General features: G+C 41.5%; 2 protein-coding genes across 2 annotated transcripts in view; one reads left to right on the forward strand and one right to left on the reverse strand.

The window, feature by feature from the left end:
- Nucleotides 1-746: 746 nt before the first annotated feature.
- Nucleotides 747-19,449, reverse strand: CEP55 (centrosomal protein 55). The gene is made up of 8 exons (XM_064463818.1): nt 18,894-19,449; nt 16,862-17,146; nt 12,375-12,440; nt 11,431-11,572; nt 7,251-7,567; nt 5,302-5,373; nt 4,346-4,471; nt 747-2,508 (listed from the first exon to the last, which is right to left on the reverse strand). The coding sequence occupies exons 1-8, from the start codon at nt 19,074-19,076 to the stop codon at nt 2,302-2,304; spliced, it is 1,398 nt and encodes a 465-aa protein (XP_064319888.1). The 5' UTR covers nt 19,077-19,449; the 3' UTR covers nt 747-2,301.
- Nucleotides 19,450-20,308: 859 nt separating this feature from the next.
- MYOF (myoferlin) overlaps nt 20,309-27,452 on the forward strand; it is a 73,797-nt gene continuing 66,653 nt past the window's right edge. The window contains exons 1-2 of the mRNA XM_064463819.1: nt 20,309-21,271; nt 27,223-27,278. Of these exons, the coding sequence (XP_064319889.1) occupies nt 21,184-21,271; nt 27,223-27,278 (144 nt within the window). The 5' untranslated portion in view covers nt 20,309-21,183. The remainder of the gene's footprint in view (nt 21,272-27,222; nt 27,279-27,452) is intronic.

Here is a 27,452-nt window from a genome sequence, read left to right on the forward strand (position 1 = left end):
CTGCACACTTCACGGAGTTGGTGTTTTATAGTTGGCTTTAGTCATATGCAAATGATGACAATACTGCTTGTGGTTCTGCCTTCAAAATAGGTCTTTCAATGTACCAGAATGTCATTTCAGTATTTTTCAACGTACACCACACTGATGTCATGTATAAATTTATCAGTAACATTTTTTTGTGCTTAGGTCTGGTATTTAGGAAGCAGGACTAAATGCATTGTTAATGTTCTGAAGAGGTGCTGGAAAGAACAAAACCTTTTCAAGGTTATCACATTATCAACTTTATGAGCCTCCCTCTAGAGTACCAGCTTCTAATGAGAAAGTGCTTTATGCTAATTTAAGAAAGCCTCAGAACTACTGAAGAGAAGGCTGCTGACCCGTAGCAGGCAAATTTATTTAATCTATAATACATAAAAGATCTGAATTTCCTTTTGCAGAAACTGTGTTGAGTATGCAACCGGGAGTAGAATACTAGTTGTTAAAAGACAACTATCTTAAACTTCCCAAAGTAGTTTACTTAAGAGATTAAAATTATTAGGCTGCAATGAGAAGCACGGTAACTATCCTGAATTTAAAAGATATTTAGAAAGACAGACATGAAATTAAGACAATTTACCTCACAGCAAAACCATGATATTCTGAAGTAGAATTGCCATTTTACTTGTTAATTCATAATACCTTTGGCCAGAAAACCTGTTCCTACAATTGAGCAAATTGTCAAAAACAAAGATTAGCTTGAGACAGGGTCAGTGAAATTGAAAAGCCGATAGACAGTGGCTAATACAATAGATTTGGCAAAGATATTTCAGATATGAAGATAACAGCTTCTATAATTTTCTTTGTCTTGTAAACACTGCATTTAACTGATAACATCACTTGATATTATAATAGTTATTGAAAACAACTTGGGGAACACCCTCATATTTAAGAATAATGCTTAACCACCAAATTAGGGTGAACATTATGGGCCAGATGCATGCAGTTTTACAGCAAAGTGCAATGGAAAAAGCTGGTACTAGCAATCAGAACCAGTATACAACAGAAGATAGACCATGGGTATTTTACTGTCCTCAGCTACCCATAAACTTGTAAAAGCAGCAAATTTATCTTAACTAGTGTATCTTTGTAGAATTTCTTCACTTTAATAATTTCTGGGGAAGGAACTGCTTGTTGGACTTAACTACAGGTACAAGGAGCAAAATACTAGCAACAGATCCAGGTTTAGAGCAGGGGCTAGAGGAAAATAATGCTGTGATTGCAAATCCGTAAGGGAATTTTTTGCCAGTTTCTAATTTATGGCAATTTATTCCTAACTTGTTTTCTGTATTAATACCAAAATACAGTGATGCTTCATATCTGCTAGAGCACTTTACTAAAAACTGCACTTTTAAACTGGGACATCTGTTAAATATAACAGATTGAATAACTGACATTTCCCAACTTTAACCTCTAAAATACAGAAGTGCAAACAAGTTTACTTCAGCATAATTCTATATCTAAACTTCAAAAATTGTCTCTGACAGAGTCTGAAATGTGAACTTTTCAGTACCAAGGAAGTTTGTATTTGCTAGGAAGTTTGTTTTCCTAATGACATTTTTTTGAGAAGAGCTTAAACCTTGGCCAGCATTTTCGTATGAGCTCCAAGTCATCCCTGACTGTGGCTCAGGAAAACAAGCTACTTATGCTTGATGTTTTCAACATGAATCTTAAGCAGCAAAGAGCCTCCTAACATAACCCTCCTGAGTTTTAATGTATCAAGATGGTGATACATTACACATGTATGTGATAAATATATAATATGCATATATATGCACTATACATGCTATACATATATATATTTATATACACATGGTGAGTATGTATAGTGCACCTACTAGAGCCAAAAGTCTTTTGCAGCTAATACTGTCAGTTAAGGTACAAGTACAATCATCAGGATTCACCAAGAACTGGATATGCCAAATACTAAAATAAAGTCTGACAACAGGTGTGCTTTAACTGTTCCCATTTTTAATAGTGCAAAAAAAAAAAAAAAAGTCAGTAGTTTACTATTTCAAGATATTCCTAATTCTAAAAAATATTTCCATTCGCAAACAAAAATGCAGTAGCTTTTTTTTTTTGCAAAAATGTCAGGTAAAATATTTGAGGCTAAATAAATTACTATAATGTTTTTGTGGAACTGAATTATAAAACTAGTAGTCCTTTATACAACCATAAGAAAAAAAAGCTTTAAAAAGGTCTTTTGTCTTTGTAGAAGAGCATACTGGCAGTGTATAAAGCAAATGTACTAAGTTCATTTGGAGCTCAAGCTGTACAAAAGTCAATGTGTGCTAGTAATTCTCTATGCTGGCTCGTTGGATACTGCATTTTACATCTGGGACACTCGAGAAAGCTTTCGTCAAGAAGGCTGGAATGTTTCAGGGAAGGACTTCTGTTATACGTGGTCAGCTTCTCTTCAAATGCAGCTTGCAAATCTTCTTGTGGCTCCATACGTCCAGATTCCTGGAGTTTCTGGAAAAGGAGAAGCTTTAGTGTAAGACTGGGGCATGCATGCACGGATCAAATACTGAGGGAAAAATACTAAGGTTTGATGGCACACAAGCCTTGTGTGTGCTACAGCACCAAGGGTAGAATTTTAAAGATGGCTAAATGCAGTCATGCTACTCGTGTTAATAACAGAGGGCGTGTTGTACAATTCTAACACCACATCTAAATTAGATTGCAGGTAGCTTTTCTGCAGACTATTTAAGACAAGTTTCCCACAATGTCTGACTGGGAATCCTTCCCCAATGACTGTCTTAGCCACTCACACGCTAGCTTTCCTTAATAAAATGATGCCTCTGTCCCCTCTATGTAGGATGCTGCCTAGTTACCTTCCCAAAAACTCTGCCGTAATTTTCTTCTCTTCCTGATCCCATGCGTGAAGTTTCTGTGCATGAAGGCTGTCCCTAACTGCAAAGGACACCTGGTTGTCTATTTGACAACTACTCCGGCTTCTTGGCACAGAAACTCAAAGCTGTAACTTCCCTGCTCTGCCTGAACTTCTGCTCTACTCCAGCAGGCAGAAGGTTCTCCAGTGGCCTCCCCTGCAAGCAGCAGCAACTGCAGTCCTAGCAAGCAAGGGTGCCCAGGGGTACCACGTGAGTGAAGAACATCAGTATCTCAGAATTCATTCCATTCCCTTCCTCATTTGAGAAGATACTTCCAAGCTGCATATAACTAAGAGGGAAAGCAGTCTGGCAGTCATAGAAGAATTCCTCTCATCTGCAGCTTGTTAGGAGCTTTTCTGTTTATCTTCTCTGTAAAAAGCACAGCAGCCGCAGACCTGATCTAATGAAGGACACAGGTACCTGATTTCAATTTTGAACCTCATTTAAGTCAGTCCAGAAATGCAGTTTTGACAATCTTATTCACCTATCACCTGTCCTTATACCATATTGGTGCTTCTGGAGCTCTACAACAATCAAAATGCATTTCTGCTCAAGGACAGAGCAAAACAGATCAGTGGCTTGCTTAATATTTAGTCCTTCCCTACAAATTTCTCCATTAAGTCTGGGGCTCAAATCTAGGTGGCTTTTTCTGGGGCCTATATAATAAGCAGCAGACAGACCATGGCCCTCACAATGTGTAGGGGAATAGACAGGGATCGGCGACCGGAAGATTACGGGATGTGACGGAAAGATAGACTCCTCCCCATAGGAGTGGCAGGAACAGGAACCGCAAGAGCTATATAAGCGTGTGACGCAGCTAAATAGACGGACATTTTGTATCCATCATATTGATGTCTGTGCATCACTGTCCCCAGGGTGGGTAGAGCCCTGTGTCCCGGAGATATGCGGCCCAAGATAAGTTCTCCCGTAGAAGCGTACAGCTACAACAATGCAACAAATGTCCTTTCTCATTGTAGTAGGAGCTCGTCCTTTTGGAAATTAAAAGACCCAGGTTTTAATGACCCACCCATCCTGTATCAGCTGGAGGTGGGGAGGAATTCAACTTTGGTATTTAAGGATTGCGTCCTGTTCTTTAGCAGCAAGTCTGAGCAGAAGCATACTGCAGCTTTGTCTTTGTGCCACAGCCAAAAGTAGGTAACTGTATTTTGTATCAAAATGTGTATGTTCCCTGTTCAGGAACCTGACTATTCTGGATCTCCTTCTGCAATACTAGTTGTCCATGCACGCTCTAGAGAAAAATGACACCTAGCTAGTTGACATGGGGTTCTGCACCTTGGGGCCACATACCTAAAGGATGTGGGGGCCTACAGTGAATATCTGATGACATAAATAAGATCCCAAAGTACATGAATGCAAAATCCCTGACTAAATTCACCTGCAAGTTACCGAGTACATACCAGAGGTTCCAGGCGGGTTATTTGCTCCCTGGCCTTGCGCAGTTCCTTAAGGACTTCATTTAACTGACCCTGTAAGTTCTGGCGATGAAGCTTTTCATTCTCAAAGTCGGTGGTGCATATCTGGATCTGGCAACCCCCCCAGAGTGAGAATTAAAGAATTTAAGTCAATTATTAAGAATTGGGGAATGTTTCCCCTTTATATATTTAAAGTAAGTTTTACTCAGCTATTTTAAATCCTAAAATAGGATTAAAAAAAAAAAAATCACTTGTTGTTTTCACTACAGTGAAATTCATACATGCCAAATTGTTCAAATCCTCTCCCTTAGCAGAGGTAGAGTTTGAAGTTATTTTGGAGGGTGTTTCGAACTGTCTTGCAATCTTAAACTGAACATTTTCTAGAAAAGCATATAGTGCAAGTTCTCATTAAAAACACCAGTTTCCACTCCAGGATCTTTCTTGTAGCAAGACAGTTTGGACAGAAACTATGGGTAACACTGTACAGCCAAGCTTCGCAAATAAATGTAACTTTTTTATCTAATAACATCCATTAGATCTGTTAGAATGAACTTGGAAAAAATGAAGAAGATGGAAGAGATGGCAATGCAGTTGTTTGTATAGAACTTTATCAAGAGTATATTACAAAAATTCAGTGAGCTGATTGGTTTTAGGATGTTTCCAGTCCCTAACCTGAGGCTGTACAGTTGAACAAATGATTGCGGAGAAAATAGCATCAGGTTTGATCACACCCTCTTATCTGTAAAAGGTTACAGATTTTCCTCAGATTTGATGGACATGTCAAAACTTTTAGAAGCATCAGGAGATTATTCACAGTTGAATATTTATGTCTGATATGACTTTATTTAATATACTACTCATTCTTAAATTTGAAGTTATTATAGAAAGCCTTTGTGCATAATACAGAGGAAGTATCAGCATCTTAGCATATAACTCGGTACCTGTTGTTCCAACAAAGCTATTTTAGTGCGTTCTTCCTGCTGTTCAAGCAATGATTTACGAAGAAGTTGCACCTACAAGGCAGAAAAACTTTTGTAATAAAGAACTTTGTATATGCAACAGTTAATAAGCTTAACAAATAATGAATCAAAAAGGGATGGAAGCAAATTTTTGTATTTCAGTGCCAACAGAAAAACCTATGTCTGTTGTGAAGCAGCCAAATCCAACTCAAATATCTCTACTTCTCCGAGGAAAACCCCACGGAATCATCATCATTACATTGAGCAGGTGGAATACAGGATGATGTTATACTTAAAAAAAAAAAAAATCAAACAACTTTCCTAGGTGATTGCTAGGATACAGAAAAAAAACATACACACAAACCCTATGTTTGCACTGACATGCCATGACATTAAAAACACAAAGCAATGCAACTTTTATTTTTAAATAGAACAAATTTAAGACTCAAAGTACTCCACTATAATGGATTAAGTAAACACACAAAAAAGTAAAAATATCCTCCATTACCAGTATCTACCAACTTCTACAGTAAATGCTGTTCTTCAGCTAAAAAAAATTAAAAATCAGCACCTTCTAATCATTGATTAGAAGAGAGAACCAGCCTGTCTATAGAGCACTAAACTGTTGTTCTGGTTTTAGCCTACTTTGGTGCCTAGTAAATTTTAATCTCATATTTCAAATTTCAGTTCTACGTTGCTTTTTTATTGACCACAAACATCTCCAAGTAGCAGGTCTATCTTCTCTGGATGCCCTGAGGACAGTCCTTCAAGGAGGACCACATGTCTGCTGAAGAGAACCTGGAAAGTCGCAATTTCGTGTCCAGAGGAAGAAACACCAGATTTTTATTTGTTTTTGTTAGCATCACCATGCTGATAAGAATACATGGAGAGTTACAGTGGTGTCTTGGAATAGAGGAAGTGGCAAAGTCCTCATGAGTCTTCCAAATAAAAGGAGGTAAGCACTGAATACTTTTAAATACAGAGAGCACGTACACATCTACCCCACCTCTGATCAGCCAGAGTTGTTCAACTCATTGGGCTCAAAAAAACAGAAGGAAGAATTAAGAACTTCACATAAGAACAGAATTATTTCACTGAAGTCATCACAGTACTCTGGGAGATGGGCAAGCCCTGCAAACAGTAGAATCTGATGCAAAAGCAACAGATCTGGCAGCAGCGTAAACCACACCTACTGAAGAAGTGCCTGTCAGGCAGGCTGTTAGGCTTTACTGGGAATTACAGAACTCTTTTCAGTGGTTCTACATAGTCATCTTCAAGACAGTGACAACTTAAGGTCCATCCCTTCCGTTACTTATCTGGCCATTGCTTTGTAGCATTCAGGTGTGCCTGCAGAGTTCTTATCCATGGCATCAGAGAGAACCAAATGCAGGAACTCATCTCAATGGAAAACAAACCAACCAACCCCAGCTGCATGGCCACAATGGTTGGCTGGGGCACTATCCAGGGACACAGCTGCTTATCCCCTAAGTATTAAACTACAAGTCCACAGCTGTGTTGGTAGCAGCCAGGTGACAGCAAATATCAGTTATATTCCATAGTTAGGGCCACATGATAAAAATAGCCTGTATGGACTTGAATTTTTGCCTTTCCTGTTCTCGTTTACTATTAACCTTGAGGATTAGATCAGAATTAGAACTAGATCAATCAAATGCTCTCTCACTTCTCCCTTATGTCCCACAGAGCAGGGAAAATAGTGAACAAATAAGTTCCTTGTTCAAACAAGGAAATTTCACAGAAGTTTGGATTTGGATTCAAACCAATATATTCAAGAAAGAATTCAGTTTTAACCACAAGGATAGATATACATAAAGAACAGTTACCAGAGCGAGCAATGGTCCATTCTGATTAAGTATGATTGTTCAGCTCGATTCTTTGCTAATGATCTTAAACCTCCAAATGCATCCACTTACCTGACATAAAAGACTTTCAGACTTTTTCATTCCTTCTTTAAGCTGTCCTTTAAGAGTTTCATTTACTTGTATTAGTCTCTGCACTTCTTCCTCTTTCATTTTATTTTCATTTTCTAGAGTCTTCATTTCAGCAACCCATTGGGACTGCAATAAGGCATTTAAACTCGTTATTTCGTGTTGTGTTTCTTCATACTTCTTTTTGAATTCGTTAAGTTCAGATCTCAGCTGAGTTACAGTGTGTCTTTCAGTCTCAAGTTCACTCTTAGTAGTTAGTAACAGCTGGTCATAATATTTTTGCTTTTCTTCTTCTAGATGACCTTAATGAGTCAGAAATAATTGAGACAGTAATGGGGTTGGGGAGGAAATTACTTAAATATCAGAACACCAAATCCTCGTCAGCATTTTAAGGCATATCGATAGAAAATGACATTCTAGGCTATTCCACAGCTCATATTGGCACCAAACTTTAGTTAAAACAGCTTTCAATACTTAGAATCGTAGGATCATTAAGGTTGGAAAAGACCTCTAAGATCATCATGTGCAACCATCAACCCAACACCAGCATGCCTCCTAAACCATGCCCTGAAGAGCCATGTCTACATGTTTGAACACCGCTAGGGATGGTGAGTCCACCACTTCTCTAGGCAGCCTGTTCCAATGCCTGACCACACTTTCAGTGAAGAAATTGTTCCTAATACCCAATCTAAACCTCCCCTGATGCAGCTTGAAGCCATTTCCTCCCATCCTATCCCTTGGGAGAAGGGACCAACCCCCACCTCACTACAGCCTCCTTTCAGGTAGTTGCAGAGAGCGATAAGGTCTCCCCTCAGCCTCCTCCAGGCTAAACCCCCCCAGCTCCCTCAGCTGCTCCTCATCAGACCTGCTCTCCAGACCCTTCCCCAGCTCCGCTGCCCTTCTCTGGACACGCTCCAGCACCTCAATGTCTTTCTTGTCCCGAGGGGCCCAAACCTGAGCCCAGCATTCGAGGTGGGGCCTCACCAGTGCCAAGCATGGGGGCACGATCACTGCCCTGCTCCTGCTGGCCACACTATTGCTGACATAAGCCCGGGGGGCTGGTGACCTCCTTGGCCACCCGGGCACTGCTGGCTCATGCCCAGCCAGCTGTCAGCCAGCACCCCCAGGGCCTTCTCCGCCGGGCACTTTCCAGCCCCTCTGCCCCAGGCCTGGGGCGCTGCCTGGGGTTGGTGTGACCCAAGGGCAGGACCTGGCACTTGGCCTTGTTAAACCTCACGTAACTGACCTCAGCCCATTGATCCAGCTTGTCCAGGTCCCTCTGCAGAGCCTTCCAGCCCTTGAGCAGATCAACACTCCTGCCCAGTTTGGTGTCATCTGCGAACTGACTGAGGGTGCACTTGATCCCCTCATCTAGATCAGTGATAAAGATATTAAACAAGACTGGCCCTAACTGGATTTAGCTCCGTTCACCACAACGCTCTGGGCTCGGCCATCCAGCCAGTTTTTTACCCAGCAAAGAGGACACCTGTTTAAGCCATGAGCCACCAGATTCTCTAGGAAGATGCTGTGGGGAATGGTGTCAAAGGCTTTGCTAAAGCCCAGGTACGCAACATCCACAGCCTTTCCCTCATCCACTAGGCAGGTCACCTGGTCACAGAAGGAGATCAGGTTGGTCAGGCAGGACCTGCCTTTCATGAAGCCGTGCTGGCTGGGCCTGATCCTCTGGTTGTCCTGCACATGACTGGTGAGCACACTCAGGATGAACCTCTCCATAATCTTCCTTCGTACCGAGGTCAGGCTGACTGGCCTGTAGTTCCCTGGATCCTCCTCCTGGCCCTTCTTGTAGTTGGGTGTCACACTGGCAAGCCTCCAGTCGTCTGGGACCTCCCTGTTAACCAGGACTGCCGATAAATGATGGAGGGTGGCTTGGCGAGCTCCTCTGCCAGCTCCCTCAGTACCCTTGGGTGGATCCTATCCAGCCCTATAGACTTGGGAGTGTCCAGGTGACTCAGCAGGTCATAAAACTGCTTCCTCCTGGATTATGGGGGGTTTGTTCTCCTTCTCTGACCCTGCCTTCCAGCTCGGGGGACTGAATACCCTGGGAATAACTGGTCTGACTATGAAAGACTGAGGCAAAGAAGGCATTTAGTACCTCAGCCTTCTCCTTATCCTAGTGGCAATGTTCCCCTCCACATCCAATAGAAGATGGAGATTCTTCTTGGCTCTCTTTTTTTTGTTAATGTATTTGTAAAAACATTTTTGTTATCCTTTACAGCAGTGGCCAGACTGAGTTCTAGCTGGGCTTTTGCCTTTCTACTTCTAATGCAGTAAAGCCTCCTTCCAAGCAGTTACTGGAAAACCACAGCTTGGCTTGCACTAGCATTCTGTGCTACAGCCACTTCCTTCACTAACCCTTACAGCAATATTATATCCTTTGCCCTGAGTACACAAGCTCCATGACCCACGCAGAGTTCTTACATTGCCTCATGCCTTATACTGACACAGGGGAATCAAGGCCCAAAGAGACTAGGTTCTCACTTCCAGATTTAGGCTCCTTAGGCAAGGTGCTGGCATTACTCCCTCTCCAGAGGGACCCTGGGGATCTGATGGGCTCCATTTCACCTTTGACCAAAGCCAGACTATCCATTGTCTTTTGCAGACTGTCTTCAAGTTGTATGCAATCATTTACTTCTAAATTGCAAATAAAAGGGACTAGGATAGGTTTTTTTGATTAAAAATGCCTGCTTCTTGGCTAGTTACTGTTACATAAACCAGAGTCTGAAAAATTTCTGCTTGTCAACCCAAGAAAAGTTTAGTAAGCAGGAAAAAAAAAAAAAGAAGGGCTGTCTGCAGAAATTTAGTAGTAATACAAAATACACCTAAAAGCAGAGCAAGGAATGCAGTTTCACAGGCTTTGCTGATCTTTAGCACTGTAAATTTCTTGACTTTGTTACTTCTCTTATTGAAGGCTTCCCCTCATTCTTCAAATTGTAATTTACTAGGGAAAGTTTCTTGTTTGACTGTTCTCCCTTTCCTCAACTATGAGCTAATACTTACCTTCTCATTATCAATACTCCTTTATACAGTGGTGAGATCTTCAGAGAGATACGTTTTTTCCTTGGAAAAAACTTGTCATACCTACTTTCAACTTGTACAGCGAGGTTCTTAGAAACTCGGATCTCTGCTACTGTGTAGCTGCTTGAAGAGGGAAACTTCTGTACCCTTACTCCTAGTCCCCTGGCTGCTTGAACAACAAAGCTTTGACTGCAGTAACTCTGAGTTACATTTCCTGGTGAGCTACTTCAGTTTGCCTCCCTCTAGAACACTGTTCATAGATTTCTGAACAGCCCCAAGAATATGATATTTTACTGTTTTCCATAAAGATTTAAGCAGTAATACAGAAACCAAGCCACTACACATTAATTACTAAGCGGTAAGTATCTGTGGGCATACTCTTACTCCAGATGATGCTAGTTCTATTTAGTGAATTTACCCTGCAGGTCAGTTGCAGCATATATGAAATTGGTAATTTGAAAATAAGAAAAGCAAGCCAACTCCTTCTGGTTCTTCTGTTCAACATGATTTTAACTTAATTCCACATGCTGGTCAAGCACAGCTCAGGTGAACCTGAATGCATGGTACTGAGAGGGTGCTCATTACTGAAGAACTACACAGCGCAGAAGCAAGCCGGAGATGGCCAGGTCCATATTGCGAAACACTGGTTTGGAGAGGTGCCAAAACCTAGCACAGGTTTTCATGCCCTGGAAGACCTGTTCATGTGAGTAAAGAACGTGGCACTCTTGAGTCATTCTTATAATATTTATTTTGAAAAACAATTTAAAATCCTGATCCACACCTAGCAAATAAATCCTTCCATTATGTAGGTTGAACGTGTACTTTGAAGGATGGGAGACATATATATTTGCCTCAACACTTTCCACAAACAGGGAGGTTGCTAATAGAGTGTCAAGGATGTTAAAAACCGTCTTTTAAGTAGATAAGAACACGAAATACTGTCAATCAAGTAATGTAGCTAGATAACAGGAAGGAAAGACATTTTACTTAGCCGAGTTTTACCATTAAGAAACCAAAATGTTGAGAGGAAACTATTTTGTTTAATTGTGCTATAATTTGTTTTCAGAAAACACATTCTATAGATAATTATGGTTTGGGTCACTTGTGGGGAAAAAAATTAAGTTGATACCTTCTGAACTGCATCCTTTAGATTCTTGTTGGCTCACTATTTTTGACTTCTGTTCAAGTTCAAAAATCCTTCCAAGTAGCCCCCTGACATATGCTTCACGTTGCTGGTCATATAGTAGCCACTGTTGGTTCTTCTCAAGAGCCTTCATGAAAAGGAGCAGATGAACAACAAAGAGCCTCTGGTAATTTATCAGATTTTAAAAGTCTTAGTCATCTTAAAAATGTTAAAAGTTATACAGTTTAAAGATAAGACAGTTAAATCTGCTGCAAACTGTAGTAATTGTCTCTGTACAGTAAATAAAGCCCATCTTCATTTAGAAAGATAAGTCATGGTGTTGAGCATAAGTTAAAATTGCAGCAACATTAAACACTGATTGGCTTATTTCTTGGAACGGGAAAATGACTTAAAACCAAAGGCTTTTATGAGTCATGCCCAGATTATGAAGAATTAACCTTTCAATCCAAATATGACATAAAATACAAAATAACAGATCTTGGAAATGGAGTAAACTAAAACTGTATCATTGCAACTTAAAGTCTCTAAGAACAAGGACATGGATTTAATATCTCATTGGATCATAGAATTATTCAGGCTGGAGGGGACCTCAGGAGGTTTCTAATCCAACTTCATGCTATCCCAGACAGCGTCAGCTCTGAGCTCAGACCACAGTACTTGGGGCTCCTGTTTTGACAGCAGCCACTTTGTTCTCATGTTCCAAGCAAGGCTTTTCAAAGATGACGGAAGTATCGCGGGGTTTTTTTTGCAAGTCTTTTTTTAATTTAAATTATCTAAGATTATTTTGTGACAAGACAATATTATATTTTAGAGGGAAACATACCCTCTGAGGTCCTATACTACCCAAAGCCATATGGTGATAATTTACATTCTTATTCATCTTGATACACTTGATGATTTATACTTGCAATGTTCTACATGAAACTTACATCTTTCAGTTGGTTTTCAACTTCATAAAGGCAAGTTTGTGATCCAGTGCTGTTTGTTACAGCTTCCTGCAGACAAAGAATAACCTGTTAGTGTTCTTCAAAATAGATGGCAAAACAATAAAGCTAGTCCTGTATAACTATTAATCTCACATAAATAGCATAAGAATATTTTAAAAAAAACAGATGCGTACACGTGCCTTTTGTGTCTAAAGATATTTACAGCCTTCTTTTTTAAAAAAGGATCTAAGTTATGTAGAAAACCTTTTCACAGATTTAAAATAAAATCTGGAAGATACAGGACAAAGATTTACATTTAATGTACTCTCTAACTCATAGTAAAACATTTCTTAAGAATATCATGTGTCTTCTGCTGGCATGCTGTCTTGGAAGACCTGAAGGGTGCAGGAGATCTTCTGAAAAATTAAGACATTTAAGTACACAAAAAAGGTGTTTGTTCTATTTTCATATCCTCACGTTTGACAGTAAGTCAGACCTATAGGAGTTCTTGGGGAAGCTAGAGGCCTTGACAAATTCAGTGGGATAACAGGAGGATTATAAATATTTGGGAAACGATGCAAGCCTGTCTGGAACCATAAGGACACACCGACCGGCTTTCTGAGACCTGATCCACAGTAGAATGCTTAAAGTATGAGTCAGAGGGTTCTTTAGACCCGTCTAAAACTAAGCAGCAGTTAAACAGTTACACTTCTTTCATAATCTGACATGTTTGTTCACTGCATGATAGAAAGCTTTTTGAAATTGTGTAGATCTAGGTCAGAGGGAACTTTAAGAAAATGAAAACGTAGATTACTACCCAAATCCAAGCTACGTTTTTCCGAAGTTTTCCTGTGTTTTTTTGAATATTATTTAGAACAAACTTTATGGCTGAAAAAATATAGATCTTTGAATGCAATTATTAAACTTTAAATCCTATTTTTTGTTAGGAAGTGCTAGAGACCGTACAATTGCTCAGATCCCTATTTCTAAACATTAGAACTCCGTCTCAGTGAAAACTTCCTAAACACTGTCATACAACTGCAGTTTCCATTTCAGAGTATACCTGCTGCTCATATGCCACCTAGCAGTTTCAAGCAGCATTGCTAGACTTGTTTTCAAGTTTTCCAAGTCATCCAGCCAAAACATCAGTCAAATTTTGTTGTCCTCTGCTGATAATTCAATTAAAAATGTAAAAGGAAATTCTGATTTTAAACTAAAAGATACTTTGGTAGCTCATTAACAAAAATATAATGGAAATCTGTTGAATTAACATATATTTTAAATTCTCTAAAAAAGTTCAGTCTCTTGAAGTTGAAAATAAACACACTGCATTTAAAGTGGTATTTCCCAAAATACTGCATTATTAGAAGTGATACATGTATGTATTATCATTGAAAATTAGTAGAAAAGTAGTATTTTGCTATGTATTTGGCTAAAGCTGAATTCCTAGAGTGCCTCAACTTCCCTGTAGCGCATGGGGAACCAGCACCATCTGCAGGTCAAAAGCTGGAACAGACTTACAGGCACTTTGAGGCAACTTCCCTGTGTCCTGTTGAGATACTAAAGCGATTTCCATGGAACATCAGAACAGGCAGGGGTGGGAAAACAACTCTAGAAAACTAAACGCACTTGTAAAAGCTGCCGAGTACCTGGCACCATACCTCTTAACTGTTTTAAATAAGAGAAGCATTATACCTGTCCTATCTTCTGTCACATTGAAGCATTTAACGTGATGCCATGTAAAGCACAGGCAACTAGTTTTAACAACTGAGGAGCAAACGAGGATTCATAAAAGCAGGGAGGAGAAAGATATTCTCATAGACTAACAGAACAGTTTGGGTTGGAAGGGACCTTTAGCGGCCATCCAGCCCAACCCGCCCTGCAGTGAGCAGGGACATCTTCAACTAGACCAGGTTGCTCAGAGCCCCGAACAGCCTGACCTGGAAAGTCTCCAGGGATGGGGCATCTACCCTCTCTCTGGGCAACCTGTGCCAGGGTTTCACCACCCACATCATAAAAAAATCTTTTCCTTATATCTAGTCTAAATCTACCCTCTTTTAGTTTAAAGCCATCACCCCTTATCCTATTGCAACAGGCCCTGCTAAAAAAATTGTCCCTGTCTTTCTTATAAGCCCCCTTTAAGTATGGAAAGGCCACAATAGGGTATCCTTGGAGCCTTCTCTTCTCCAGGCTGAACAACCCCCACTCTCTCAGCCTTTCTTCATAGGAGATGTTCCACCCCTCTGATCGTTTTTGTGGCCTCCTTTGGACCTGCTCCAACACAGTACTCCAGATGGGGTCTCACCCGAGTGGAGCAGAGGGGCAGGATTGCCTCCCTCAGCCTGCTGGCCGCGTTTCTTTTGATGCAGCCCAGGATACTGTTGGCCTTCTGGGCTGCAAGTGCATGTTGTTGGCTCACATCCAGCTTTTCACCCACCAGTACCCCCAAGTCCTTCTCTGCAGGGCTGGTTTCAATCCCTTCATCCCCCAGCCTGTATTGATACCAGGGGTTGCTCCAACCCAGGTGCAGGACCTTGCACTTGGCCTTGTTGAACCTTGTGAGGTTCACATGGGCCCACTTCTCAAGCTTGTCCAGGTCCCTCTCGATGGCATCCCATCCCTCAGGTATGTCAGCTACACCACTCAGCTTGGTGTCATCTGCAAACTTGTCGAGGGTAGACACGATCTTGCTGTCTTAAGACATTGATTAAGACATTAAACAGCACTGGTCCCAGTAAGACCCCTGAGGGACACCACTTGTCACCAGTCTCTATCTGGACATCGAGTTCTTGACCACCACCCTCTGGAGGCAACCACTCAACCAATTCCTCATCCACCAAACAGTCCACCCATCAAATCTGTACTGCCCTGATTTAGAGACAAGGGTGCTGGGGGGGACCATGTGGAAGGCTTTACAAAAGTCCAGACAGATGGCATCTGTAGCTTTTCCCTTGTCCGTTTATATCAACTCCACCATAGAAGGCTACTAGGTTGGTCAGGCAGGACTTGCCCTTGGTGAAGCCATGCTGGCTGTCTCAAATTACCTCCATGTCCTCCATGTGCTTTAGCACAGCTTCTAGGAGGATCTGTTCCATGATCTTCCCAGGCACAGAGGTGAGGCTGACAGGTCGGTAGTTCCCCAGCTCCTCCTTTCTACCCTTTTTAAAGATGGGCACAATGTTTCCCTTCTTCCACTCCCCAGGGACTTCACCTGACTGCCAAGACTTTTCAAATATCAGGGAGAATGACTTGGCAACTACATCACCCAATTTTTGCAGGACTCTGGGATGCGTCTCATCAGGTCCCACAGACTTGGGTACATTCAAGTGGTCACAAACCTGATCTTCTCTTACAGTGGGAGGGACTTTGCTCCCCCAGTACCCATCTTGCAGTCCATCCACTTCAGAAGTGTGGGAAGAGAGGTTACTAGAGAAGACTGAGGAAAAAAAGTTGAGTACCTCAGCCTTCTCCTTCTCCATTGTTACCAGCTTGCCAGTGTTGTTCACTGGGGGGTGTATGCTTTCTGACCTTCCTTTTCCGGCTGACATACCTGTAGAAGCCCTTATAATTCTTTGCATCCCTTTCCAAGTTCAGCTCCAGCTGACCCCATCCCTACACATCCAGGCAGCATCCCTATACTCTTCTCAGGATACCTGTCCCGGCTTCCACTGCCTGTGTATTTCCTTCTTGCCCTTTACTTTGACCATCAGGTCTCAACTCAACCATACTGGTCTCTTGCTCTCCTTTCCAGATTTCTTGTATCTGGGGATTGAGAGCTCTTGCACTTTATGGAAAGTGTCCTTAAAGATCTGCCAGCTCTGTTCTGCTCCCTTGTCCCTGAGAGAAGTTTCCCAGTGGCTCCTAATGACTAACTCCTTGGACAGCTAGAATTTTGCTTTCCTAAAATTCAGCACCCTGACTTTACTCTTCGCCTGACCCATATCCCTCAGGACTGTGAACTCCCCCAGCGAGTCCATGATCACTGCAGCCCATGCCACCTCCAATCTTGACATCACAAATTAGCTTATGACTGAGGCTGATGTAGGTGAGGAGCTTTGTTTGTCTTTAATAAAGCCCCATTAGTGTCTCTTACTGCTGTCTTCTCAGCCTGTTTAATCACTGAGCATACAAATTTGAGAAAGACATAATATCTGCTTAAGCAACAGCGGATCATTACATGCAGTACCACTAGTCATACCACCTGTGTGTGAGCTTGAAAATGGGACCTTGTAGCACAGTGTTAGAGAATCCTCTCCCCAGCTGCATTGCCTGAAGTTGTGCTCCCTGACTGTTCTTCATTTAGCGGTCAGTCCAGGTATCATCTCTCTTCATACAAGAATATTTCAGCATGCAATGTGACTCGTGAGAAGAATAAAAATCCATTCTATTTTATAACAGATATCGGTGCTCGGTGGGCGCAAATTCCAAGTCTAACCTTGTAAACAGGTTAGACTTGGAATTTGCAATTACAACGTTTCTTCAGTGCTTACCTGGGATGCCTGAGAAGTACCAGTTCTGTTTTCAAGCTCAGAGCATTTTTCAGTAACAGCAGATAAATTACATTTTAACCGGTTCATTTCTTCCGATAGAGAACGAAGTAACTGTTCTCTCCTTTCTGCTTCCTTTGTTTTTTCCTCTAGTTGACTTTGTAACAAGGAGACTTCACTATTCTTCTTTTTGGATCTAAGCTTGTCTTTCAGGTTTTGGATTTCTTTGTCCTTCTCTCCAAGAAGATGGTTGTGTTTTTCTTTTTCTTTTTCAAGGGAAAGTATTCTCTAAATGAAACAGAATTAAAAAGTGACACAAAGGAAGCAACTCTCGTTGTTTAGGCCCAGTCTGAAACTAAGCCCCACAGAGCCGCTCGCTTGCTTCCCTCACCCCAGTGGGATGGGGGAGAGAATCAGAAGGGCAAAATTAAGAAGACTCATGGGTTGAAATAAGAGCAGTTTAAAAATTAAAATAAAACAGTAATAGTAATAATAACAACAACAAAGTAATAATAACAACAACAATAATATAATGGAAAGGAAAATAACAAAAGAGATGAAACGGGGGGGGGGCGGGGGGCAGCAGGGAGAGTGGCATGCAGGGGAAATAAACAACCCAACAAATAACAAGTGCCACTGGTCCCTCTGGTGCCCGAGCCACGATCCCTCCCTTCCCCTCTTCTCCCAGCCACCTCCCCCAGATGTCATATGCTATGGAATATCCCTTTAGCCAGTTTGGATCAGCTGCCTTGGCTGTGCCCCCTCCCTTCCCAGGCTTCTTGTGCCCCTTGGCAGAGCTTGGGAGGCTGGAAAAGTCCTTGACTAGTGTAACTACTACCTAGTGATACTTAGCAGCTACTTAACAACAACTAAAATATCAGTGTCCCATCAACACTGTTCTCATACCAAGTCCAAAACACACTATACCAGCTAAGGTGAAGAAAATTAACCCTATGCCAGCCAAAACCAGGACAGCAGCAAATGCATCAGTACGTTTACAACAGTTTGAGAAGACACTCACTTTGAAAGGTTCCCTCTTAGCCTTTAATTGAGAATATCATTCTACTCAAAACAGACAGCCCTGCAGCGCCCACCACAAATATTTCAAGTGACAGTAAAATCAGTTTGAACTATATGAAACAAGGAAAGAATACAGAGAACCAAGTTTCACAGAGTAGGTAGGTGCTCACTTTTGGATATGAAAACAGACCACTACAGTAGATGAACCTTAGAACACAAGCAGTACAAGAACTATTGAATACTTCCAGTAAAGTATTGGTTAGCGTATTTAATTTCCTAGTGTTGGTTAGCGTATTTGATAGCTTTTGAGAAGCAGCAGAACCCTCCTGCAAACTAAACGACAATAAGGGAAGCTGCAAAAGGGTTATAATAAATAATTCAGAAGAATCCTGTTTTCCAAATTATCTGGCCTTTTAGTTTCCAAATGTGCTTTAGTAGGTATTTTCAACAGACACTCTCTTTTCAGCAGGCCTCCAGCACACGTAGTTATTACATAGCATTAGTACCCTGGAGCTCTATGTAAACTTCTGTTATGACAGCATTTCATTTTCCACGAGAAAGCTTGATGTTGAAATCCTACATGTTGGTATCAAGTCGTTAAAAGAGGACAGAGAAACTGAAGGAAACAGTTTTAGAGTGCCTCACTTAGGGAGTGGTTGAAGACCACACAGTGCTCACTAGAATAAAAATACTGACACCGAATAGTACCTAGAGTATCTAAACATGCCTGAGACTTTCCACCTGCAAACTAGGAACCCATTACTCTGTAAGCAAGATGCCGCCTTCCTCTTAGAAGTTGGTTTACTTTGATGTCACTGCTGTTTTAGAACAGAATAGAATCACTAAGGTTGGCAAAGACCTCTAGGATCATCAAGTCCAACCGCCAACCCGACGCTGCCGTGTTTCCTAAACCACGTCCTGTAAGCAAGCGGCACCGTGCTTACAGCGTCGGACACGCTCGGACTGGCGCAACGGGGCGCCGCCAGCGCCGGCTCAAGCCCAAACCCCAGCTCACCTCTAGGAGCCCGCTCCTCTCCGCATCGGCCATTTCGCTCTTCCCTTTCGCCACCTCCTCCGCTGGTTTCCCCAGGGCTGCGCTCTCCTGCTTGTGCTTCTCGAGGCCGTTCTCGGCTCTGGGGCCGCCCGACTTTAAGCCCCACTTGCCAGTAATTATCTCTCTGGCTGTCTTGGAGTTCATCTTCGAGCACCTGTAAGAAACACACGCAGCGTTACGGCACGGCAGCGCCTTCACCGGGCAGGGCGTGACCTCCGACGGAGCTGTGCCCGAGCCGGGGCAGCGCGGGGCTTCCCACTCCTGAAGGGGAAGGGGACGGGACCCGACCGGACCGCACCAGCCCGCGGCGGCGGCAGCCCCGGCCGGCCCCAGCCCAGGCCCGCTTCCTGCAGTTTGAATGCCGCAGCTCCAGCATCGTCACTTCCGCCTGGGCCGCCTCAACAGTCAAAGCAAGGACTACGGCGTCTCCGATGGGTCATGAAAGCGTGGGGAGGGGTTAAAGAACGCTTCTGCGAAGATGCTGACCAGAGGGGACTGGGCTGGGCGGGCACGAGGTGCCCACCGTTGCCTGAATTCTCCGCAGAACTCCTGAAAGGAGGCTCCCCATTGGCTGGCGTGGGCGGCCGCGTGGCCTGTCTGGCCAATGCTATAGGGCCTTTCTCCCCCCCCTCTCCCCTTCATCTTTTCCCGCCCCCGCGCAGATGCCGGCGGCCGTGAGGGGGGAGCTGCTTCCCCCCTCCGTGGGGCGGCCGGACCCTTCCCTCCCGAGCCGGCCGGGGCCGGGTTTGTTTCCCCTTCGCCACGCCGTAATTAATTTCCCCCTCAGGGGATGTCCGTTCCGTTGCTGAAGCGCGGCTGCCGAAGCGGGCGCGGTGGCGGGTGAGCCCCCTCCATGCCGCTGCCCGGAGGGCGGCTCTCCCCGCCCTGCGTGAGGCGTTCCTTCACCCGCGCCCGGGGCGGGAAGGGCCGCGGCCGCCAGCTGCGGGGTGCCGGGCCTGTGGCGCTGGCCGCGCACTAGCTGGGCGACCTGTGTAGAACTGGGACGGGTGGCGGTGGAATAACCCGCCGTGGTGTTTCAGCCAAGTCTGCTGGGCCTCTCGGTGCTGCGTCTTACGTGTCTTTATCCTCGTTCCCTCCTGAAGCTGTTGACTTGAGGTTACTTTCCCCAGAACTCATCTTCCTCAGCTACCCAAAATCTAATCATTTTAGAAGGGAATCAAGAGCCATCTTAGCTTCAGAAGTAATAACCGAGGATAGTTCTTGTGTGATTGTATAAAAACTAGGCTGAACTTTGTCCATGTGTGAGTCATTTTGTTCCGTCTTGCTGGCTTCCCCGCTCATCTCTACTTAAAAACATTTAGTGGTGGTGCTGGGCACCACTTGGGTTTTTATGTCTGGTCTGCAGCTGAGGAAAAGCTGCTGTAAAGCTGAACCCTTAGAGCAAAGGGTTCTTTTTACCTACCATGTAAGTTTTACATAAGTTTACATAAGTTACATAGAGTCTACTGCAGGTATTTAGGTTTAAAATACATACAGGCCTCCAAACAACACAGAAGGTCTTCTCACATTTTTGCATGTATTTTCTTAATTATTATTTACTTTTGCTTACGCTTATATGCTTTAATCATTTCTCAAGAGATCTATTAAATTCAGCATGTTAAATGCGGAACCTCTAATACTTAGTGTAAAACGCACTTGTTCCAGAGCACAGCTGAAGGGGGAGCACTTAAACTATTTTTGAAGACTGTAGGTATTTTTGTCATTAAACGGTGAGACGGAGGCAAACTAAAAACGTTTACAAACAATTAAGTTCGAAAAATTAAAAGTAAAAAAAAAAAAAGCTGTCATGAAGTTTAATCCGTTGGTATACCAAAAGGCAGATGTGACGTGTCTTGAGTACTGGAGTTGTGCTTAATGTTCATGTTGCTTACGCTTATTCTTGCCTTGGTTACTTATGAGAGACTTAACACGCAGCTTTAGAATAAAACAACAACAAAAAAAATGTGCACTCGTTTTTCCTCTGTGCCCTTTCTGCTACTGGATTTCACTCGCGAGGCTTTCTTTGGGCAGCAACACAGAACTTGGTGTCAATTTGCAGGTACTTTTTTTTCTCATAGCCCTCAGTGGCTAGTCCGTCACAGATCCACCCATAGACTTTCTTCACTGTGAAGCAGCTATTCCCTGCCTCCTCTTCCTGCTAGCATTTCAGTCCAGAAGTTAAGGAGTTTGAAGCCTGAGACTTCCTTGAATTTCTTTTGTAACAATCGACGCTTAGTCAAGACTGGAAACAATGCTTCGGGTGATTGTGGAATCTGCTACCAATATCCCTAAAACCAAATTCGGGAAACCAGATCCTATTGTTTCTGTTATTTTTAAAGGTAAGGAAAATTGTCATAAATATACTCAGGGAGGCGGTTTTCTGAAGGATAGTGCGCTAGGTAAGTATTTGAACATCTGTGAAAACATGTTTTCCTGAAGTTAGATCTTTTGTAACTTTAGGGAAGACTTTTTAATTAGAGGGACAGGATTACCTGAATGAGGTTTGAACTGGGTGGAGTGCCTTGGTCTTTTCTGGCCAGTAGTGCTTCTGGTTTCAGCATCCACGTTTTACAAGCTTTTGCAAAGGCTTAGCCCTTTGCTTTAAAAACCCAAATCTAACTGCTTAGATAAATCCACTTTTAATTCTGGAATTGAAGATTACCTTGTTTTCCATCTGAAAAAAAAATATTCCTCTGTCTTGATTACTTTGCACAGCCAATGGTCAGTTACACCAATTGTTATTGTGACTGGTTTATTGTTGTTAGTACCAGCATGTTGAAAAACAGTAGTACCATTAATGGAGGGGTTTGGTTTGGTGTTCATAAACTGAATTGCTCTTTAAGATTTTGCCTGTTGAGATTACTTAATTTAAAATAAAGATTTAGGAAGGAAACAACATTTTACGCTTTCATTGCTTGTCAGATACATGCGGGAGAAGCAGAAAGTGATAAAATTAGAATTTATATGTAAAACTAATTATATTTTACAGTATATTTCACCTGTTGCCATCATTTCCTTGCTCGGAAGCCAAACTGTGACAAACGGTCATCTTAATTCCCGGTGACCTGGTTTCCTATCTGTGCACTGAAATGGAAATGGTATTTCCTGAAGTGTGAAGAATCGTTGCAGGGGTTTGTCACCTTTAGAAACCAAATCTGAAATGATGACCTTTTGCTGGAGGCTGGAAAAGGACAAGGCAGTGCACATCCAGTATCCTAACTTCCAAAATGAGAAGTTTTAAGATACTTCATCTCAGCATCAGAAAGATGTGATATCGCTCCATTTCCTTTCTTTTCCTACTCTTTGTCAAGTCTGTTTTTTTACCCCCCTGTGTGTTAGGGACTGTCTCAGTAGCTTTTGGAACTTCCTAATTCTGAAAACACGATTTTATTTGCTCTGCAAAAAGTGATGTTACCGATGTACTGCAGTTTCTCTGGTTTGTTCCATTTGGTTTTGCTGCTTCTTAAGGATTCATATTTGCTTTCCAGTTCCTTGTCTTTCTCTTTGTTTTCCTGTCACACCTTTGCCTTTCAGCATTACCTCTGTTCCTGCAGTTTCATGCTCCAGAGCTGGTGTCTGCTTTCGCTTCTTTATGCCTTAAGGGTCTGTTCAATTCCTCCTTGTAATCTTTTGTTCCTACTGTGTGCTCTAATACAATTCAGTTTACCTAGTAAATACAAGCTCCAGATTTATTTTTTTCTTCTGAATTGCTGGATTTGTTTCTCAGTCCTTCAGTTATCCAAACACAGGAATTGGGCCACGGATGTGAAAGGAATGAGTTTATGTTTATCCTTTAAGTGTTGTAACTGGGATTTTTGATGATCACAAACATGCTTAACCATTGTCTTAAATACAACTTCATGATTGTGACAGTTTTTTAGAAGGATATTTAATTTCTCATTATACTTCCCACTTCTTTTTATGTGGTTTTTCTACATAGCAGCAGTTTGATTTTTTGCTTTCTTTCCAGAGCAGCCCAGAGCAGGCCAGAAAATAACAGGCTTTTGCCAGCTATTGAGCAGCTCTGATGTAATTTGTAAGTGGAGTAGCTGGTTGGCAGGAGCAGGGACATAGGGATCATATCTAAAGTATGTTGAACTTCTGGCTGTTTATGTTTATAAATGCTTTTTTATATACAGTCTGTGCCCCCTCACACTGTTAGTTTGAGGAGGTGGGAAACCGGTCTTGTTTTGGGGAAGGCATATGTCAAAGGACAGCAGACTTTGAGTAGTCCATACCCACAGTAGCTCCTGGGGGGCATAGAAAACACAAGGGAGATTTTACTTTTCAGACTGGGAAAAACGCAGGCATTTCAGGACTTTGGCCATAGCCCTGCAGCACATTTTCATGTTCTTTCTTACTCTGGAGTATTCCTGGAGAAGTCTTAGAGAACAGCACTCATTTGACAGAAAATTGCTGTGAAAGTTGACGTTTCAGGAAACAGTGTTTTGTTGGTTAGCTTCTTCAAACTTTAACTTACAGCCTTTGCTGATGTCAGGTGCAGTAATTTTAAGACTTCAATGGAAACACACAGTATGTCTCAGGATTAGACCTTCACTGCTCTGCTGTGAAGAAGGCGGCCGTGATCCTACAACTGTTAGTATGTGGGTGCAAAACTCTGCAAAACTTTATGTGTTAACACGCATATGTTAGTATAGTTTCATAGAATCATAGAACTATTAAGGTTGGAAAAGACCTATAAGAACAGACTTCATCAAATTTGTACAACTAAGCTAGTTGTAGATGATACAGTCAGTACAATTAAGACAGTGACGTATATTAGGTAGATATTATGAGGAAATAGGCAGCGGTTTCTGTTGTGATATTTACAGTAGAGGGGTTTTGTGCAAGCATTTGACTTTTCTTGTTAACACATTTATGTTCAGTCCAGGGGGATGGAACTTTTCTTGTATTTACTTCAAGGAGAACTCACTGTTCAAAGAGAGCTACACCCTGAGAGTAAACAAGTATTGCTGTCTGGAACTGGGTGCTGCTAATGCAGAATTCAGAGTTCATCGTCACTCTGTGTGAGACAAATTATTAGGCAAATTAATATGAAAAACTGTTCCCCTTGCTGAAGTGGCACTAAGCGGTAATTATTAAACCCGTTCAGTGCTTTTGGTTTGTCAAATTCTTGTCTTTGGGCATAAAAATTGACACAATTGCTTATATGTGCAGTCAATACCAGGACATTTAGTTCTTTGATCATGCCTTTTGACTGCCTCATTCAGCTTTATGCATTAAAAACTGATGATGAAATGGCATTCAGTTTGACTGGGCCAACTTGAATAAAAATTCTTTTTCCATTTGTGCTTAATCTAAGAGCTTTCAGCAGGCCTGCAGTGGGTCATAGCTATGTTAGTTGATATTTCAGTGTGTGAAAGAAGAGAGCATTAGAGTGTAATTATTCACTAAATGTGTATTTTCTGTTTTGCAGAGAATTAAATTACCCTAACTTTAATTTTCTGGGTTTTGGAGGTCTGCCTGTTTGATCCTGCAGCTGCTGCCACCGTGCAATCTTAATTCTTCATTCACAAAAGCTTTATGGAAAACAGAGTGAAATGAAATGTGATTCTCTCCTGAATCTTAGACTTAAGACTGTTTTAAAAGAGAATGTTTGCTTCTGCTATTCCCCACCTGCTGAAATTGATAAAAATGCTAGTTCTAATGGAAGAAAAAAATTAAGATGTGAGCATCTGTTGTTTTGCTGTACTGCAGTTCTCTTTCCAATTTATTATTATTTAAACAGCTCATCTTAAACGATTTTTTTGAACACTCTGTCATCTCATTGACTATCTAAGTTCTTATTATATTAATTTCCAATTGAGAATATTAAACAACCTGTGGTAGTATAATGCCTCTATCAAGATAAAGCAAATAATGATTTCTTCTGCAGTACATTATTGTAGTTAGTTTATAAAGAAACAAGTATATGGAGTGTCCTGCAGGTATCTGTTATAATTTCGTACTCTTATTTCTTGGTAGGGCCAAACTAAAAATGGTGACTGGCCGTATCTCTCAGTTTATCCTGATGTGGTTTACAGTCTTGGCTACTGTAGCTGGATTCATCACCAGTAGAGGAAGGAAGTCTGAGGACCTGAAACTGTGTGAGCTCCTGGAATAACTGGGCAGTCCACCTTACCCTGCTTGGCAAAGATTTTTTTTTTGGTGTGAAGAAGAAAGCTCTTTGCCAGCTGTTTAAAAAACACACACACACCCCCACCCAGTGCATTAAAGGAATGATTAAAAGTGTAATAAAAAGAAAGACAGTGATGTGAAGAAAATACATGCAAGTATTGCAAGCTTGAGGACTGCGAGTGCTATACTCAGACTAAAATTACAACAAAACCCAATGCAAGCTGTGTTTCCCAGTGTTTTTCACCAACTTTCACACAAATGCATAACACAAAAAGTTTTTTTTTCTTAGTTTAATCTAGAATATGCATATTGTTAGTGGAATAATGAATCTTACTCTTGTTTTTTTGAAAATGGATAGTCCAGAGTGGAAAATTTTCTCCTTCTCAAGAATTTTCTTGACTGTTGCTCAAGCCAGGGCTTTCCTTACCTGACAGAGTTACATTTGAGCTTAGGCAGGGATCATAGGACTTTTATCCATTCTGTCAGTATCATATCCAGTTCTGTCAGGGTCAGGCCTGTGATTGACTCTCTCCTTTGCAACTGTCCCTTTTTTCACCAGCACTGAGATCTTTTCCCTGACTCCCAGCTTCTATTTGTAGGAGGACTTGGAGTACCAGCGCCAAACCGCAAATGCTCTGGGAGATTCCATTTTGAACGTGCTTTGCCTCCTATTAGATAACATGAAGTTGAGTTTCTCTTACTAGCATGTTAAGTAGTTCTTTGTTCTGCAAAATGCAAGTCCACAGCATGGTATGTTATGAATGCTCTTTCCTTTGTGGTGTGGTGTGAGTCAATATCCTGTATAAATTGTAGACAATTCCTGTTACATAAATATGAGTCAGTTCTTGCAATCTGCAGTATGGGCTGACGTTTTTTCTTTCGGTACTTCCCACTCTTGTCCAATAAAAAAAGGCACTGCACTCTACTGCTTGAATAGTGGGTATATGAACCTGCCCATGTGGCATCTTTACCCTTGCTTCCCAGGCCTTTGCAGTGCTTTCCTGGCAAAGTATAGCCATAACTTGTGAATAATAAAAATGCTATTACCTTTACTGTAGTCCTTAAATACAAGGAGCGTGTCTGAAACTTGGTCTGCTTGTGGTAGCTGAGTATTTTATGGATCAGCAGTTTACTGACTGCACTTAAATATACTTATTTGTTATCACCAATACATGCAATTTCTGTTTAGAGAGCTGCCAGTGTTCTTTGGTACTATTGTGTGTCCTGTCAAGACTTGTTCTCCATTGGACCTGTATACATACCATGCAACTAAAAAGTAAAAACAAAGCCATGGCATGTTACTTGCTTTGAACTTCTTGTAGGAACAGAATTCTGTTTCCCTTTCTAATAGGTGAGGGGGGCCTGCAAAGGGCCTCTGCTACACTTGAGTAGTGGTATTCCTCTCAGGAGAAGAAATTTTAATTTAAATGTCACACTATATATAATTTACACCACACCCCACACTCTCATGATTTGTAGGTCGAACAAATGCAAATTTGAATACGAAGTATGGAAATTTTGTCATTTTTAGGCTACAGTAAATGTCAGTGAAGTGATCTGCATAACCTCTGGAAACCATTTTTTCAGGAAGGACTGCATTTCCTGTTAAATGCATGTGTACTTCTGCTAATACTCGTTCATTTAAAGTAGAAAGTGCTGGCACTGGAAGCATACCTTCCTAAGATTGTTTTTCTCCAAGTGATTTTATCTCAGAGTTAAACACTTATAAGTATTTTATAACTCAGATATGGTGAATGTGTAACACATTTTCTTTACTCCTGAACTTTATCACTTTGAGGTCACTGTTTAGTTTGATGTCTCCAAGTCTTTCAGTCTGTCTTCTTTCATCATCGCTGAAGTTGCAGTCAAGGGTCATAAAAGGTAGAGAAACCTAAACATTAATTTTGCTTTGTGGGAATACATCTAGCTATGCTTAAACAAAACAAAACAAAAACGGAATAAAAGGCCTCAACTACTAAAATTGCACAGGGCATTTTTTGATTGTAAAATGTACAGCTACTGGAAAAGGCAAAAAGAATTGGAACATTTCGTTTAAAGCTCAAACTTTCTTTTGAAAAGTGAAAGGAAAAATTATTATATTTGTGTAGTGCTTTAGTGAAAATGGATCATCACACTTTGTTTGTATTTGCAGATGAAAAAAAGAAAACAAAGAAAATTGACAGTGAACTTAATCCTGTTTGGAATGAGGTAATTTTTTTAATCAATTCTTGTTTTAAGACAAAATTGTCTTTAAGACAATTTAATTTAAGACTTGTAAAATTGGTAAGTCAGTTTCTACAGTTGTGAATATTGGTTAGAAACAGGACCTAGTGAGATGTGTTCTTTCAAGGTGTTAGTAAATGCAGGTGAATGGATTCATCT

Source organism: Phalacrocorax carbo, chromosome 12 (assembly GCF_963921805.1).
Source record: "Phalacrocorax carbo chromosome 12, bPhaCar2.1, whole genome shotgun sequence".
NCBI lineage: Eukaryota > Metazoa > Chordata > Aves > Suliformes > Phalacrocoracidae > Phalacrocorax > Phalacrocorax carbo.